This window comes from Tyto alba, unplaced genomic scaffold (assembly GCF_018691265.1).
Source record: "Tyto alba isolate M040663 unplaced genomic scaffold, T.alba_DEE_v4.0 Super-Scaffold_20000042, whole genome shotgun sequence".
Taxonomy (NCBI): domain Eukaryota; kingdom Metazoa; phylum Chordata; class Aves; order Strigiformes; family Tytonidae; genus Tyto; species Tyto alba.
In genome coordinates this window covers 6062791-6078818 of record NW_024881293.1, presented here as the reverse complement: position 1 = coordinate 6078818, position 16028 = coordinate 6062791, and the positions used below count along the sequence as shown (strand labels likewise).

At 38.0% G+C, this 16028-nt stretch overlaps 1 protein-coding gene across 2 annotated transcripts; it reads left to right on the top strand.

Annotated features, from left to right (window-relative positions):
• Nucleotides 1-70: 70 nt before the first annotated feature.
• On the top strand, nucleotides 71-15920 carry SDF4 (stromal cell derived factor 4). Of its 2 annotated transcripts, none has more exons than XM_033007542.2 (7): nucleotides 71-358; nucleotides 1549-1914; nucleotides 7573-7709; nucleotides 8199-8312; nucleotides 11508-11666; nucleotides 12813-12988; nucleotides 14573-15920. In XM_033007542.2, exons 2-7 carry the CDS (start codon nucleotides 1607-1609, stop codon nucleotides 14747-14749), a joined length of 1071 nt encoding a protein of 356 aa, XP_032863433.1. In that variant the 5' UTR covers nucleotides 71-358; nucleotides 1549-1606; the 3' UTR covers nucleotides 14750-15920. The 2 variants fall into 2 exon arrangements, with proteins under 2 accessions (XP_032863433.1, XP_032863432.1); XM_033007541.2 differs by lacking the exon at nucleotides 71-358 and adding an exon at nucleotides 396-734.
• The last annotated feature ends 108 nt before the right edge of the window (nucleotides 15921-16028 follow it).

The following is a 16028-nucleotide window of genomic DNA, read 5'->3' as shown; positions in this document are numbered from 1 at the left end:
ATTTTGGTTGAGGGCGCGCCGCTTGTGGCTGGCGGCGGGGAGAACCCCGGGGGGGTGAGGGGAGGGGGGGGCCGGCGCTGCGGCTGGCCGTGTTCCCAGCCCTCATGGAAGTTGTGGTGCGTGGCGGTGCTGCTTCGCCGTGGCACAGGCGAGCGCGTAGCCTTGTGGAAGCAGTCGCGGCGTAGCTGGGCTGTTCCGCATTTCACCAGGGTTGGCAGCGGCGCGGAACGCCCGCGCTTGAGGCGCTTCCAAGCATAAACGATACGCGCGAAACGAGGCGTGCGGGTGGCCAGGAAAAGGGACCTGACAGGGGAATTAAAAAAGGTTCACGCTTGGAGGAGCCTGCTTTATTATTGAGGTAAGGGGGAGCACGTAAGCAACTGCGTTCGCATTTTTTAGGAGCCGGAGTTTTTTCCCTTTCCTGCTCCGAGCTGGTCACAGCGACCGCGAGGAGCCGCTGGGCGGGAAAATGGCTGCCGCCGGCGGAAGAGGGCACTGCCCTACCCTACCCCAAGATGGCCGCCACGCCGCCCCCTTCAGGCACGTACGGCGTTGTGACGAACTTCCTGCGCGGCGCTGGCGCGGCCCCGCTCTCCTCCCTCCGCCCGGTCCCCCCGGGGCGGCAGCGGCCTTGGGGGTCCCGCCGTGAGGAGCCGCCCGGGGGGCAGCGAGGCGGAGGTCGGCTTCCCGTCACGGTTCTCGGAAACCGCGTCCCTAGAGCGCCCCGCAGCTGGGTGAGTGCGTGCGGCCCTTCCTGGAGGTGTCGGGACCGTCACTGAGTCGGGTCGGGCTCTCCGGGGCAGGGTTAGCCGTCGCCGCCCGGGTTGTGGGGTCTTCCCTGCCCAAGGACCTGCTGCGCCTCGCGGGTCTGTGGGTTTTGTGCTTCTCGGCGCTCTGGCTGTCCGGCTGTGGTGTTTCTCCCTGTCCCTGCCGTCTGCGAACTCGTGTGTGGCAGCGTTTTCCCCTCCCAGCAAGCAGGTGATGACAGGCCCGCCCCTGGGGTTGCTTTTCCTGCCGGCTGTTTCCTGTGTGTTTCCAGCTCCGCTTTATGCGGCGCATTTGTAATCGTATTTTCCTCAGCCATCTCTCTCCACAAAGACCTTTTATGTCTTTCAGCCTTTCTAAAGCGGTGCTGCGTTGAGATCTCTGGAAAACTGTGGTGCTGGCGTAGCTGTTTCTGCAGCTCGCTGGGAAGTGAGGGGGCATTGCCCCAGCTGAGCTTGGGCTGCACTGGGTTAACTCCCCAGTAAACGCTTGGTTTCAGTTGTGAGGTCAGCTTGTGCTCTAACACTTCAAGACAGTTTTCAGAGCAGAACTGGGTCGCTTAAAGGATGTTATCTGTCAGAGTTCTCTGACAGAGGTTACAGTTGTGCAGTCTGAAAACATAGGGATTAGTTTATTGTCATATATTTACTATTAAACAGTTTTTTTATTCTTTCACAGCAAATACTTGTGTGTGTAGGTTCTTCTGAATTTTAGGAGGTGTTTTATTAATGACATAATGTTCTAGAGTTTAATATCCATGTGTTTTTTCCTTTTTGTTTTTAGATCATTTAATCCATTCACGGTAATTTAATCAGCCAATACTTTGAATAAAAAGGAAAAAATGATGTCAAGACAGGCCTTTCTCTGCAGCTTGGGATCTCTGTATTTGTCCCTTCTGTTTGTCTTTCTTCTAATGGATGTTTATGCACGGCCTGCAAATAATTCGGCCCTCAAAGAAAAGCCAGCTGACAGTAAAGATGAGAATGAGATCTTGCCCCCGGATCACTTGAACGGGGTCAAAATGGAGATGGATGGACATCTTAACAAAGAATTTCATCAAGAAGTTTTTCTAGGAAAAGAGATGGAAGAGTTTGAGGAAGATTCTGAACCCAGAAAAAATAGGAAGAAACTCATGGTCATCTTTTCGAAGTAAGTTATGTACTTTGCCCAGAACAGTGCAGCTTGTTTCTCTGATATTTGGAGTAAAATTTGCAAATTTTTCTGTAATATTAAAAATTATAATGGTGAGGGAGAACACATCACAATGTAAGCACTGTGTTCACGTTATTAAGGTACCTGTATAGACCATTCTCACTCCTCAGAATGGATGTGTTGAGATTAAATTTTTTGGTATCCTTTTTGAAAGCTTCGTTTAGCTCTTGGTGCAAAAATATTAACTTTACTTTTAGACATTAGAGCATTTTCCCTTTTATAAATCACTTCTGGTGCAAGATAAGGGTTGAGTTAGCTAATAAACTGTCAGATGTTTGACTGTCAGTAAACAATTGAAATGGAAATCAAAATCGGTGCATACTTTTAGACACTAGATGGCAGAATTGGCTTTATTTGCATTTTTTCAATGGAAGATTAATTTTATTAGAACAGCTTGAATTACACTGGTGCTCTTAACGCTGATACTGGTGCGGGGATGTGCATATACTTGAGATAGAATGAGAAGGCTTAACAAAGCTTTGTTTCTTCAAGCTTTTCATTAACAGGGAAAAAATATCAATAACAACATTGGATTTTTTGTTTCTGGTGTTCTCCTGAGTAAAGGCAGCTAAAGCAAATGGGAAAATCAGAATGCCTTTTTCATTTAGAGTAGAATCCTTTATTGTTACGTTTGCTGTTCATACCACTCACTTCATTGCTAGGATATATACAAATATTAAGATTGTGTTTAGAAGCTTTATTTTTTTTAATTGCTGTAAGTTTATTGGGAACATTCAACTGGTGGTTAGTAAATTGCTGTATGCAACTTTGCAAACTCCATTCACTTTTGCCTGTTTGTTTTGAAAGAGATCATCATAGAAAGCTTAAAGCAATTGGATTCAAGATCATCTTCACTCAGATGCTTACTTAAAATTACATTCTGTCAGATGATTAGATGAGAAATGTAGAAGAGCATTCTGAGGAATTTGATTGCTTTCTAGACATACTCTTAAAGGCTGAATGAGAAGAGAAATACTATGAACTTCTCTGAAAACCTAGTAAATCAGGCTTCCAGATGCTTTGGAATTATTTTCTTTGAAGACATAAAACACAATGTGTTTTTAACTAATGTCAGCTGAGATTCTGTGGTGTGCCAGTATGATATAAAGTAGTCAGTTCAAAGCATACGTTGTTCTCAAATAGGGTACTGAAAATAAAGTTGAAACATGGAAGAAAAGCTCCCCAAACGATGTTTTTCTAGGCAAGCAAGCTATATATGGCTGAAAGAACACGTAGTGCTTCAAAATTCTGTATTTCAGTTTCTGAAGTCACTGTTTACTGGGAGTACAGGCATTACTTGTCTACTGAAGTGTTAATCAGTACTTTCACTTGGCCCTGTGAAATTGGGGCATGGTGCAGAAAATCCTGGGGGTACCTTTTTAGTCTTCTTTCCCTGCCCAAGAGTAAGTGTTCAGGTCAAGAAAATCTGTGAGAGGTACTTACTTGGCAGCCTTTCTTCTTGTACTTCTCATAATTGCCAAAAAAAATTTGCTGTTGTCTCCATTTAAATGGACTTTATAGAAAATTCTTTTACTGTATGGTGTAGATGGGTGTTGATAGGAGGGAAGGAGAAATGATATTAAAATGAATGATACTGATTTTACTAAATCAGTGTCAATGGGTACTAGAATCCAGTTTGATGAGCTTTGCTTCTAAGGGTCAGTTACCTTTTAAATTATATTACTTGTACTGAACAAAAGTGATAAATTCAAGCACAGAAGAATGTAATGTCTGGGGATTTCTGTCGTTATTTTTGTGGTGATGGAGTTACTCCCGTGAGTTCGAAAGTTGAGTATCCTTCTAGCATTTGCATTTTGCTGATGTTTTCAGCTACTTAGTGGCAGCTGGAGTTGTGATTTAAAATTTAAAATCTTTGTGTTAGCTGAGTGCCTTACCTTTATGGTCATTCATGGGGTCGCAAGCTTAAATGGACCTTCTGTTAAGTGCTACCACGTATAGAGTTTTTTTGGTTTGTTTTTTTTTTTCCCCATTGGTTAAAAGTCATGAACTTACCATTTCCTAAAGCAGAACCATTCTAAATCCCACAATGCTTCTAAATATAGCTCTCTTAGACTTTACAATGTGGACTGTTTGTGTTCAGAGTGCACATAGGGCAAAACCCTTTTTTAATTTCAGGTTTGTCTCATAGCCTAACACAGTATTAATTTCTACTGGTATGCATTCTGTCTGTGGTGGTTTGATGCTAGTAATGACAGCCAATGTTGGACAATAGCAGGTAGAAGAGAGAATGAGGAGAGGGGTCGTTTTAAGCTTTCATGTTTTGGTATCGTAGGTTTAGAGTTCAGATTTGTATTATTCAGTTAGAAAACTGTTTATGCTGTATGCCATTGGAAGGTTTTAAGTATTGTGTGCACCCTGATTTTTTTTTTTTCTAACCTGTGCCTTTAAATATACATCTAATAAATTTTGCCTTCCTCCTATGTAAAGTAGAGCATTGCTTTGCTTTCTGTTACTGAACATTATTTTCTAGATCTACTTTTATTTTTTGTGGATTTGGATATTATTTGGATGAAACAGAAACCAACTCTGAAGTGGTACGCATTAGGGGCTCAAGGAAATTGTTATCTTTAGTCTTTTATGTAGAACACTGCCTTACTGCACCCCCCTCCAGTACCTCAGGCAGCAGCGTTGTCATTTAGGAACCCGAGAACCAAAATGGCCAGTATTTATTGATAACACTTTCAGATGTGGATCTTTGAAAGGTGTGTACAAAAATCTGATTTTTAACGGCTTGTGGTTGAGAAACTGGGCTGAAGTGTTTAAAATCGCTTCTTCCAGACTTGACATCTATATTGAGTGCAGCCCTTACTATAGGCTTTTGTTAAAGAAAAATTTACAGTTATCTTATAGGGTAGCATACTTGCTTGTTTTTTACTCAAAGATATTATTAACATTTAGGCTGTGAATGGATAATGAAACATAGTTTGCATAGTCAGTGAAGGGATAACCTTGAAGGGAGCTGTTGTCTGATGCTGCCCATTACTGAAATGTATTAATACATGGTATTTATCACGTTGCATCAACTACTCTCTGGGCTGTGGTTTATCTATAATTTTCTTTGGAATGAGACAGATAAAGTATAAAGTAAGTTGCCTTCTGTAGACTGTTTTTTAATTCAAATATATGCTAATGGTAGTCCCTGATTTTACAAAAACATTTTCTGTTGTCAGTTCAGGAAGTAGTACATCATATACCTAAGTTTCTACAAATTTGGGATAGCATTCTCTAGCAGAAAACTCTTCTTCTTGTAGGAAAAAAACAATCAATATTTTCCTTTTATTTGCTTTTTTTTTTGGAGCTGGTATATCATAAAGTTTGAGAAATTGTCACAGGATTTCTATATGCAGGTTGCCAAGGAGGGTTTGAGCAAAGTTGTAATCTGGGATGATACTCTTGCATAGATTAATCTTGTTTTCTTGAATTTAAATTATTTCTTGCCAGTACTTGTTCTTTGGCATTTTTTTTTTTAAGGAGTACATTAGAATGTACCATTCTTTACTAACATCTTTTGAGTGTTCAGGCCTATCTGTCTCAGAAAACTGATTGCTCATCACTGTGTTTATAAAATCAGTTTTCCATCATTTACCAGTATTAGGTTGTTTGGCAATGTGCAATTATCTAAGCTTGTCATTATTAGTGGAAATGTTTTCAGTAGTCCATTCTGAATGAGATATTTATCTAAGGAAGCATGGACAGTTTTTTGTTTTTATCGCCTTAGATGGTAACCTCACAGCAGGACCATACCCTATATTTCATATAGTTGATAAATATTCCTTGCAAAAGCAGAAGTTCTGTTCATGGACAGTAAAAGGATTTCTGCTCACCTTGGACAGTGACTGCCTGCTAGATTGTGAAAATCCGAGTCATTGGAGACTTGTGAACTGTGGTAGCAGAACAAAGGTGGGCTTTCATGATCTGGAAGAGAAATAAATGGGATGTTTGTTACCTTTCTTCCTAGTTACAATGTGTTTTAGATGGAAAGTATGGCCTGGAAGTAGTAAGTTTGATGGCTTTGATCTAAGGAAACTAGAATGTTAAAGGTTGAGGAGAAAATACTTTGTTTTCCCTTCTCATTTTTGACAGTACCTATTCCATATCAAAACCCACATTTGTTCACCTGGGAAGTGCAAGATGGCACCAGTGGAGCATGACCATTTTACAGGTCTTACCATTGATACTGAAAAGTTGCTGATACTAAATTGGGTGCTAGGGTTGTTATTCGGCTTAAGCTTTTAACATTTAGTTGACATTTAAGGGCAAATCACATATTAAATAACTTATGTTTCAATGATGACACTTCAGTACTCTTAAGACAGTAAGACCATGATAGGAACAGATAAAGCCAGAGTCAAGCTAGGGGGTTTTGTTGTGTTTTTCTTAGTTTCTTTTTTTTTTTTTTTTTTTTTTATTGAACAAGAGTGGTTTTGGTATGCTTAAAATAGTCATGCCTCCTAAATGTTAGTGATGTCTTTTCAGTTTTAAATATTCTTTTTTTTAATAAATATCTCATGATAGGGTCAAAAAAACCCCTTGAGGTGGCATGTTATTGTTTTTGTATTTATTCTTCAACTGTAATTTTTATGTCAACTTCTTTTTAATTAAATAAACATTAATGGAATTGATGGTATGGCAGTGTATCTTAATATAATAAAGCAGTATCAGTAGTACATTAAGGGGAACAGTGGATTGTCAGATTGAATGTTTACTGATAATTTTAGTTGGGTAGGAAAAGTTTAGTTGTGTAGGTCAGTAGCTCAGTAGCAGTGAGTACAAGCATATCCTTTGCCAAAGCAAAGTCAGCCTGGTAACTCGGAAACCTAATGGAGAGGAAATATATGTGCAGAACTTTTAAATGAGTTAAGAAATAAAAACTACCAGCTGTAATGTGTTACCAGAGATCAAGGTATAATAGAGGAAACTTGATTGGTTTGTGTTGTTCCACTTACAAGTACTATAGTCAAAGTATTAAATAGTTCAGAAGTCCTTGCACCAAGGTTCCTCAGATTATATCTTCATTAATGATCACAGCAGTTGTGATGTGATCTAGGCAGATGCAGGGAGGTAGCTCATCAGTAAACTTCAGAGATCTTGGAAGATCAAGGTAAAAAGGAGTTGGAAAGATAAATTGAGAGGGAGTTATGGTTTGAGAGAATGTTAGAGAAGAAATTTTTCAAAGTAGTGAAAGTCTGCAGCAGTTGGCAATTCTGAACCAATAGGAGGTGAGCTAATATACTGTGAGTGATGTATTTGTGGTTTGCTCTGCTTAAAAAATTTACTCAAAAACATAATATTGAAATGAGTTAACTTACAGCAAAATGAAGTATAGCTGAATGTTTTTCACTGAGTAGTAACCTAGATGTTGTGGTTACTTAAAATTAATTATGAAATAAATGGCTAACTTGTTACTACTTTACTCTGTAGTTCAAAGAATGTACAACTTCTCAGAGAGGGTTATAAATGTACTCTTTCCTGTAGCAACCTATTTTTGTTATAGTTGAATAAAGTAATTTAGAATCTAAAAATATACCACCACCCCAACCCCCAATCTAAATCTTGTTTGCTATTCATCCAAAGAGTGGATATAAATAATGATAAAAAGATAGGTGCAAAAGAGATGCAGCGCTGGATCATGGAAAAGACAGATGAGCATTTCCAGGAAGCTGTGGAGGAGAATAAAATGCACTTCCGAGCTGTGGACCCTGATGGTGATGGTAAGATGAACAATTCCTCTGTCTCCTGATGACATATTAAGTCAGTTGCTGGTAGCCAAACCTGCTGGCTGTTCTTAAGATGTGCTATGACAAAATCCAGGTTCCTTTGGACTTCATGTAACTGCAACAGTTTTGATCCATACAGGAGACAATCGAACAAAGAAGTAACGTGTTCCAGTCAGCACTGTAATTCTGTGTTGACTGCTGTGTTATTTCACTTGCGGTCGTAGGAAACTGTAACAAGTGGCTCTACCTGGGATGGGGTGAGGATGGTGATATAAATCGCTTGTTTTCACAAGGCATGTCTGGTCTAAAGAAGCATAAAAGTGAATTGGGTGGTAGTTTTCATATTGCTATTCATAAAGCTTAGTGTCATGGTTATAGTGCTGCACCAAAAGATTTTTAGCACGTGTTGCTTTAAGTAATGAGAACAAAAGTTTGTCATTTAAGCTTACTATGTCATGTCTGAGATACGGCTCTTTCTTATAGGCCGTGTGTCCTGGGATGAATATAAAATTAAATTTTTGGCAAGTAAGGGCTTCAATGAAAAAGAGATTGCAGAGAAGATCAGAAACAATGAAGAGTTGAAAATAGATGAAGAAAGTAAGTGCAGATCATTGGTGTGTGTTGGTTTTTCTTTTACTTTCCTACAATCTGAATGTCAAAACCATTCTTAATACAAGGTGAATGTTTTAGTTGTTCTTTTGCTTCTACACAAATGTAGAATGTGTAAGTCATAAGACAGAAATACGAGATTTCTTCCAGCTCAAATCTGCCTTCCCAACACTCTTGGTGTGACTATTTCATTCTGAAAAATCTTGGTTGCGTATTTGTTACTGACTATCTGAATAGTTTTCAGTTATTTAAGAGTCTGGTAAAATTTCAGACCTATGTCTGAGGGGGGAAGTAGGTCCCCTCTTGCTCCAAATGAAAGGGAGCTCCTCTACATGATTCTTGTTCTAAAATTGAGGAGCTGTGTATGTGCTATCAAACAGGGTTGTGTTTAAATAGGTCCATGCTTAGGCACCGCAAAGCGTACTAGAAGTTAGTAGCAAAAGGCTGCCTAACAATTGTTTTTTGTTCCATCTAAGTTCTCTACAGAGAGTGAGTGATCATTTCTTTCTTATTACTTTTGAAACTTTCATTTCTATCTGGCTTGGTATAAGTATGGCAACTCTTGACAAAGTACTCTCCCTGCTCCTCCACCCCCATCTAAAAGTGTTTAAATTTACTGTCAAGTAAAACACAAAGCCTTAGCCTTTCCTTGCAGGAATTAGTCATCTAAAAGTGGGTTATGTTATATTTTCCATTTATCAAAAAGCAACTAAAATGCAAATGGGCCTTTGAATTTTATGGCAGGGAAAATACCTGTGCAGCATGTTCTATGGCAGTGTGGTTAACTACAGTTTACAGGAATGCTCATCAGATAAAAGATTTGCTGAATAAGGGAAGCGTGTACATAATCATTTTTCTACCTAGGTAACAAGCCTTCTTTGGGAAAATCAAATTTAGATATCTACCGCTTCCTGAGGATGACAGACAAAACCTATTTTCATACTCTGGTGCAGTCTAAAAGTATTCTTTTTCAGTCTGTATAATGAAAAAAGAACTGAATGTGTAAATCTTAAGGCATGTTCTGAGTCTTGCACAGAAACACACTACAGTTCAGGTGCCAGGCCAAAACAAGGGACACAACTTTATTTAACTTATGCAGGTAATGGCAGTTTCAACTGATGACTGACAGTTGAGTTTCATTTAAGACTGAGTAACAGAGGCAGACAAAGGGAGGTTGACTTGTAACTTCTGACATCTGGGGTTGGCTACACTGGAAAACCATAAGCAAGTTACTTGATTTTGTGTTTACTTGTGTCCTTGATATAACTAAAACTTGCCGTTGATGAACTTGCCCTAAGATTCTTATTAAGATTCTGAAGGATTTCTTTACTCTTCACATCAGAAACATTCACTGAAGACTTAACTTTTCATTGCAACTAGCAGTTCAAAAAATGTGGATGCAACTGTTGTGGGGTTTTTTTGTCTTGTAACTCAGCAACCAAAAGTATGCAGGAGCTAGTTAAGACAGTTTATTAAATTTTTAAAAAGTTTATCATCTGAAGACTGTAGTCTTTCATAGTGTTTTTTAAAGCCTGTGAAAACCAAATGCTTCATATTTGTTTTTGTTAGTGTATTTTGCAGATGGCAGGTTGTGTTAGACAGTATTTTTTCCAGTGTGTCATTTAGAAAATGCCTACACCAGAAAAATAATACGCTATGCAGGTATTTTCTTCCTGTTTGGTTATGTTCAGGACCACTAGGTGCACATAATATTCACATTGTGTGTTGAGGGTGGTTTTTTCTTCGAATCAGATGCATGGTTTTAGCGGAAACTCAAGCACAGATTATGATTATCAGTAGAGTTTAGGAAAAATTCACTTAAGTGCTTGTCTGCATGGTGTAAGATGAAATAAAAGAAGTGGAAATGTAAAGTGCTTTTGGTGCTGATGTATCTGTTCATACATGTGTACTTCAACTTGCATTTTCTCCTTGCAGCAAAAATTCTTCCCTTTATTAAATGATAGTGATAACTAAAATATATGTGGGGTTTAGGTCTGAAGTCAGAATGCATTCTGATATAAAACAGACAAGATAGCTCAAAGGAGTAATAAGTACTTGTATCCTTCAGTATCTGAAAACTAAATGCACTTCTTGGTGCTTAGCATCTGTCCTTGATGTTTCCAAACTTTCTTTTGTAGACCTATCCTCTTAAATCTTTCACAGTTCCAGCAAATCACATTTTTAGGCTGAAATACTGAAAGTTATATCTGAGTCTAAAGATGTGAGTGCTCTCTGGATAGGCGATTCTTTTAAATTCTGTGTCTTTGACAGGGTAAAGGAAGAAGGGAGGAGTAGAGACACAGCAGGAGTCTCTTCATAGCTTTCCTAGTGCTCTGCTTTATGGCTTTGCTTATACTGCCTTTTCAGTTAGATGCTTTATAAAGAACAGCTGTCCATTGAAATGTATTGTTGATTGTTGTAATAACTAGGCTTTGGTTTTCCTTTTCTGTAATCTGTTTGAGACAATGGTGCTTCACAGATCAAAATCATATTTCTAGATTTAATCATAGTAATGTTATTTGGTCTTAGAAGAAAACATGCTAAATGTTAAAGGGTTTGTTCTATGGTTATTATTTGGGTAGGAAGAGAATTGGTTGCCATCTTCCTTTCTTGTAGATATTAACTAGTTGTGTAATGCCACAGCTACAATACATGGAGATAGGGAATCTGAAGAATATTTTGAATTTGAAGAATGTTTTGGCTGTTTCAACGCACAGGACTGATTCGAAGTAGAAAACAAAAATCATTTGTTCAGAAGAAACGTACTACTGGTGTTCAGGCAGGTGAAAGCTTTCTGTTGGTACTAGTCTTCAAAATATGAAAATAAGAAAGGAGAACAGGTAGTGCTAAACAAAGTTAGATTATTCATACCTTCTACCAGAACCAGCTAACAGTACTGGTAGGGCAGTTACTTTTCACTCGATATGTTGAAGTTTTGATACAAGTGTAGCTAAATCTTTATTTTCATCCTAATTTCAGTTCAGTTCCTAGTGTTCCAGTACAAACTAGAAAAAACTAATTGCACTTTGAATCCCCTCACTGCCTGCTTTCCCTGGGAATTGAACTGTAAAATAACTGGTACATAGGTCATCCTTGCTTAAACAATTGAGTAAGTGGGGAAGGTATGTTTTAAGAATGTTAAATTCATTTAACATAAGCTTAAATCTTTTTATTAAATTCTAGCACAGGAAGTTTTAGATAACCTGAAGGATCGATGGTACCAAGCTGACAACCCACCTCCTGATCTGTTGTTGAATGAAGAAGAATTCTTGTCCTTTCTTCATCCAGAGCATAGTAGGGGAATGCTGAAGTTCATGGTGAAAGAAATCATCCGAGATTTGGGTATGCCACTTCAAAACATGTTTCTTGGGACTTGTTTACTTGCAAACCATTTTATTAGGTAGATGCCATTAGGTGATTGCACTGTCATGGGTCAATCTGAAGTTCTGGCACATCTTGTTTGCTCTGTTCTACAAATCATCTAATGTGATGAGTAAGGAAAACTAACTTAGGAAAAGTGCTAGTATCTGTGGAGTTGTTTGTGCATCTCAAGATTAAATTTAGTCTCTGGCTGTTAAAGAACAGCACAACAGTATATGTTAGAAAGATATTCTGAGTACTTCATGCAAAGAAGATGAGCTGACACTGGTTCACACTGAGGTGCTGCTGCATTGTAGGGTCACTGTAGCAACAGTAGAAAAGGTCTGCTGAATAGTAAAATATTATAAAACATATTGATGTGAATGGTTCATGAGGTGGGCATTAATTGCTTTGTACTTCCCCAGTACAGCAACTATGTAAGAATCGTGACATACAGTCATGAAAGTGGAAATAAATGGTTGAGGTTTCTATGAAAACAATTTTTTAAAAAAATAAATTTGTAAGTATTGGCACATGTGGTTTTTTTTTAATATTGAGTCAATAGCAATGCATATTTAAAACTGCTAGAGCACCCAGATTTAAAAAAAAAAAAAAAACGCAAACTGTGACTCTGTTAGTTGTTAGCTTAATAAATATTAAGAGTTTCCAGTGATACCTGAGTGTGTGACACACACAGACCGAACAACTCTAGTATGCAGTCTTTTGTGAGGGTTCATTTACCTGAATGCTAATACAAGGCGAGACTGGATACAGCTGTAAGAAAATGGATATTGCAGTAGATTGTTGAAAAAATACACAACAGTTTTAAAAAAAGAAAAAAAAAAGGCCCAAATTGCCACCCAGTCTGTCCTTCAGGTCCAGAAAAATTCTTTAGTATATTGATGGGCGTATGTATTTAGCCTTGTGAAACACTGTGTGTGTACTGTAACAGAGAGTTTTTGGTTAACCAAAGATACAAGTGTTAATTATTCTTCTGTGCTAGAGTTGGCATTGTGGACTTCTGAAATCAGGCAGACTGTACCAATGACTTCTCTGACATGAAGGAATTTCTCATTTTTTATGGGCATTAAGCAAATACTTTTCAGTTACTATGTACTTCTGTTGTAGATCAAGACGGAGATAAGAAACTTACCCTTTCAGAGTTCATTTCATTACCTGTTGGTACTGTAGAGAACCAGCAAGCTCAAGATATTGATGATGACTGGGTAAAAGATAGAAGGAAGGAGTTTGAGGAGGTCATTGATGCTAACCACGATGGTATTGTCACAATGGAAGAGCTGGAGGTAAGCCTTTCGCGAATAGTTATAGTGTTTTTAAAACCATTAGTTGTTTAAATACAGGATTAAAACTGCTTTAGAGAATACGAAGCCCAGATATATCTGAGTTAACTGTATGGTGTATGTGTGTACTTTACAAAACTTTGGGTTATAGTATTATTCTACAGTGCTTGTAGATAATGTTGTTATGCTTTTTATTAAAGAGGAGGGGGAGTTTTCCTAGCGTAACTTATTCATAGGTATGCTTTTAGGGTTTTTTGTCACATAGACACTTGCATGGATATGGAGTGCATGAAAGAAAGCAAGTCACAGACTTCGTTAGGTGCACTCGTTAATGGGACAATGAGTCATACTTTCAGTTGCAAAAGGAGTAACTGTCAACCTATATATTAATTATAAAAAGATAAATAAACCCCAAAAATCCCAACGATCAGAAAACCCTGGGGCCCCAATAGCCTAGAAAATAGCAGAGATTTCTTGTCTTTTGGATTGTTTTTCTTTTTTTTTAAAAAAAAAAAAATATTTTCAAGTTTGGATCTGGTTTGTAGCCTTTTGGGACTTTGGTTTGCAGAAGTAAGGCTTTCTTCTAATAATTCTGTCTGCAGAAGAGTCTACCAAGCGATGAAATATTTTGCACCCTGTAGTTGTGGCAGTCTGTGACCAATGGAATAGGCTAGTAGCTCATTTCTGGCTTTTTTTCCTTTCTGGATGTCAGAATGTAGTTTTACCTGGTAGAATACACACTGCAGCATAGGCAGTGTGAAAGGACAACCTCTAAAACGTTGGTGTTCTCCCTGAGACAGGATGAATGTTAAAGTTCCTAACCTTCTCCATATGCAAATATGTGGGTATGAACAGTAATGGCAGTATGGATAGACAGTTCTATTGTGAAAAAGACAGTGTTAATAGCCTTTTTACTGAGAATTTTCTTCTAAAAATAGCCATTTGATCTGTGAGGTCTTTGTATATGTATATGCACATAGATGTCACATCTTCTGAGAAGAAATTGAAGATAATTTTGAGTCCTCAGCATCATGAACTAAAGTGCATTGCTTTAAAACTTTTAATCTGTTCCAAGCTGGGTGAAGAAGCAAAATGCTTTGTTCCTGAGATTTCTGACCTTTGTAATGTCTGCCTGGTGGTTTAAAATGGAACAGGAAAGTTCTAAATTGAACATGTTTTAAAAAGATTATCTCCAGAAGTAAGAAAATTGAGGTCATGCAGATTGATAGTGTGCTACTTTTTTCATTTTGAATCGATATTTCTTCACAAAAGACACCAGATTTGATAGTGAGTTTAGTTTGCAACCAAAATGTCAAAAATACTGTTACTGTAGACACTGGCATAAGCTGAGAAAATCTGGATTTCTGTTAGAACAGCCAAGGAAGCAGTGAATGGATAAATAGCTAGGGGGCTAGATGTGAGTTTATTAAAAAGAATGCTAACACGTTTTTCTATGGCTTTTGTTCACTTTGGGATGGCTTATGTTGGTGTCATAATTGCTGAAGCTTATATAAAGCTAAGGTTGATAATTCTGATGTGTGAAAATGTGTTCTTAGTGATTGAAAATGATTTCCTTACTTGTTTTAGGAATATATGGATCCTATGAATGAATACAATGCCCTAAATGAAGCAAAGCAAATGATAGCAGTAGCAGATGAAAATCAAAACCATCACTTAGAGCTGGAGGAGATCCTGAAATACAGTGAATACTTCACAGGCAGCAAGCTTATGGACTATGCACGTAATGTCCATGAGGAGTTTTGATCCTGCTCGCTTTTCCAGAGCTCCGAAGCACTTTTTTGCTTTCAAAAAAAAAAATAAATTAAAAAAAAAAAGGCAAAAAAACATCCAACCCTCAAACAGACAGAAGTTACTTTGCTGCTATCTATGTTATATGCCTACAGTGTGTTGTCCTAGACTTAAAAAAACTTCCGTCCATACATAAGGTCTACAGCTCTGTTGCCTTCAGTGTGAGGGGGGGAAAAAAAAGGTTCATAAATAATGGGGCAGGTACTGGAATAGATCAGTTTGCCCTGGTTTGTACAGTTAATCCAGCTGAAGCTTCAGCTGCTTTTCACTAATCTTATTTGGTGGAGACTTTTAAAATATTTAACTCTTCCTGTTGCCCTCATAGCTGCTGATCCATGGAAATCACAAATAACACTGAAAGAAGTTGGGTTTTGCAAAGGGGATTGTGGTTCAAATATGTATGTTCTGACCTCATGAGAATATCCATACATAGACTGATTGGCTAATCTTACAATACTTTTCTCAATTTATCTCAACCTACTTAGTTACTGTTGAGAATTTAATAACGAGTTCTCCTTCCATCGCTGAACTATATTTAGGAGCTGTGGGGAAGAGCTTGGTTTAAATGTTACAGAGAAACTCTTCTGTACCTACTTTAAAAAGAAAACTGGTTATGGTGTGCCAGGTTTTGTGTTTGCAGCTGCAATGGGAATGTGAGAGACTTGAGATTCATTATGTCTTAAAAAAATTGTTTCCTCTGAAATGAAACAATGGGGAAGTTTGTGGTCTTAAAGATGTTGGACAAAGAAATGGGATTCACCTAGGTGTACAATTACTACTTAACTAAAATTTGTTGTTAAGACTAGTATAATTACTTGCCTCTGCAAATCGATGATGGTGATGAACTCATAAATGATGAAGCTGGGGGAAATACAGGCTTTGCTTTTGAACTGCTTTTGCCAGAGCAATGTATTTGGGAAGCTTTTTAATCAGTCTGATTTTGGGTAATCTCCAAAAGCATCTTGTAACACAAGGGTCATATCCACTACTGTCTAAAATAGAAAACTTATTTTTACTCTGATTCCATCTTTACTGTAAAAACCCCTCTTTCTGAAGGGTTGCCTGAAAATCCAAGTGAGATGTTATATTTGATTAAATTTATTCTCTTAATATAATGTAAATATAAGTATTGCTGTCTGTTTCTGATTTAGTATTCCCTCTTTTTTTTTTTTAATTTTGTTTTTGTTAAATGGCTTGTATCAGAATCTTTTTTTATACATATATCTTTTTTCAT

Excerpts from the sequence above, each read along its gene's own strand:
- SDF4 (XM_033007542.2), top strand. The coding sequence starts at position 1,607 with ATGATGTCAAGACAGGCCTTTCTCTGCAGCTTGGGATCTCTGTATTTG. Across the intron at positions 1,915-7,572 it reads CTCATGGTCATCTTTTCGAA|AGTGGATATAAATAATGATA; the intron begins GTAAGTTATGTA and ends ATTCATCCAAAG. Across the intron at positions 12,989-14,572 it reads TCACAATGGAAGAGCTGGAG|GAATATATGGATCCTATGAA; the intron begins GTAAGCCTTTCG and ends TACTTGTTTTAG.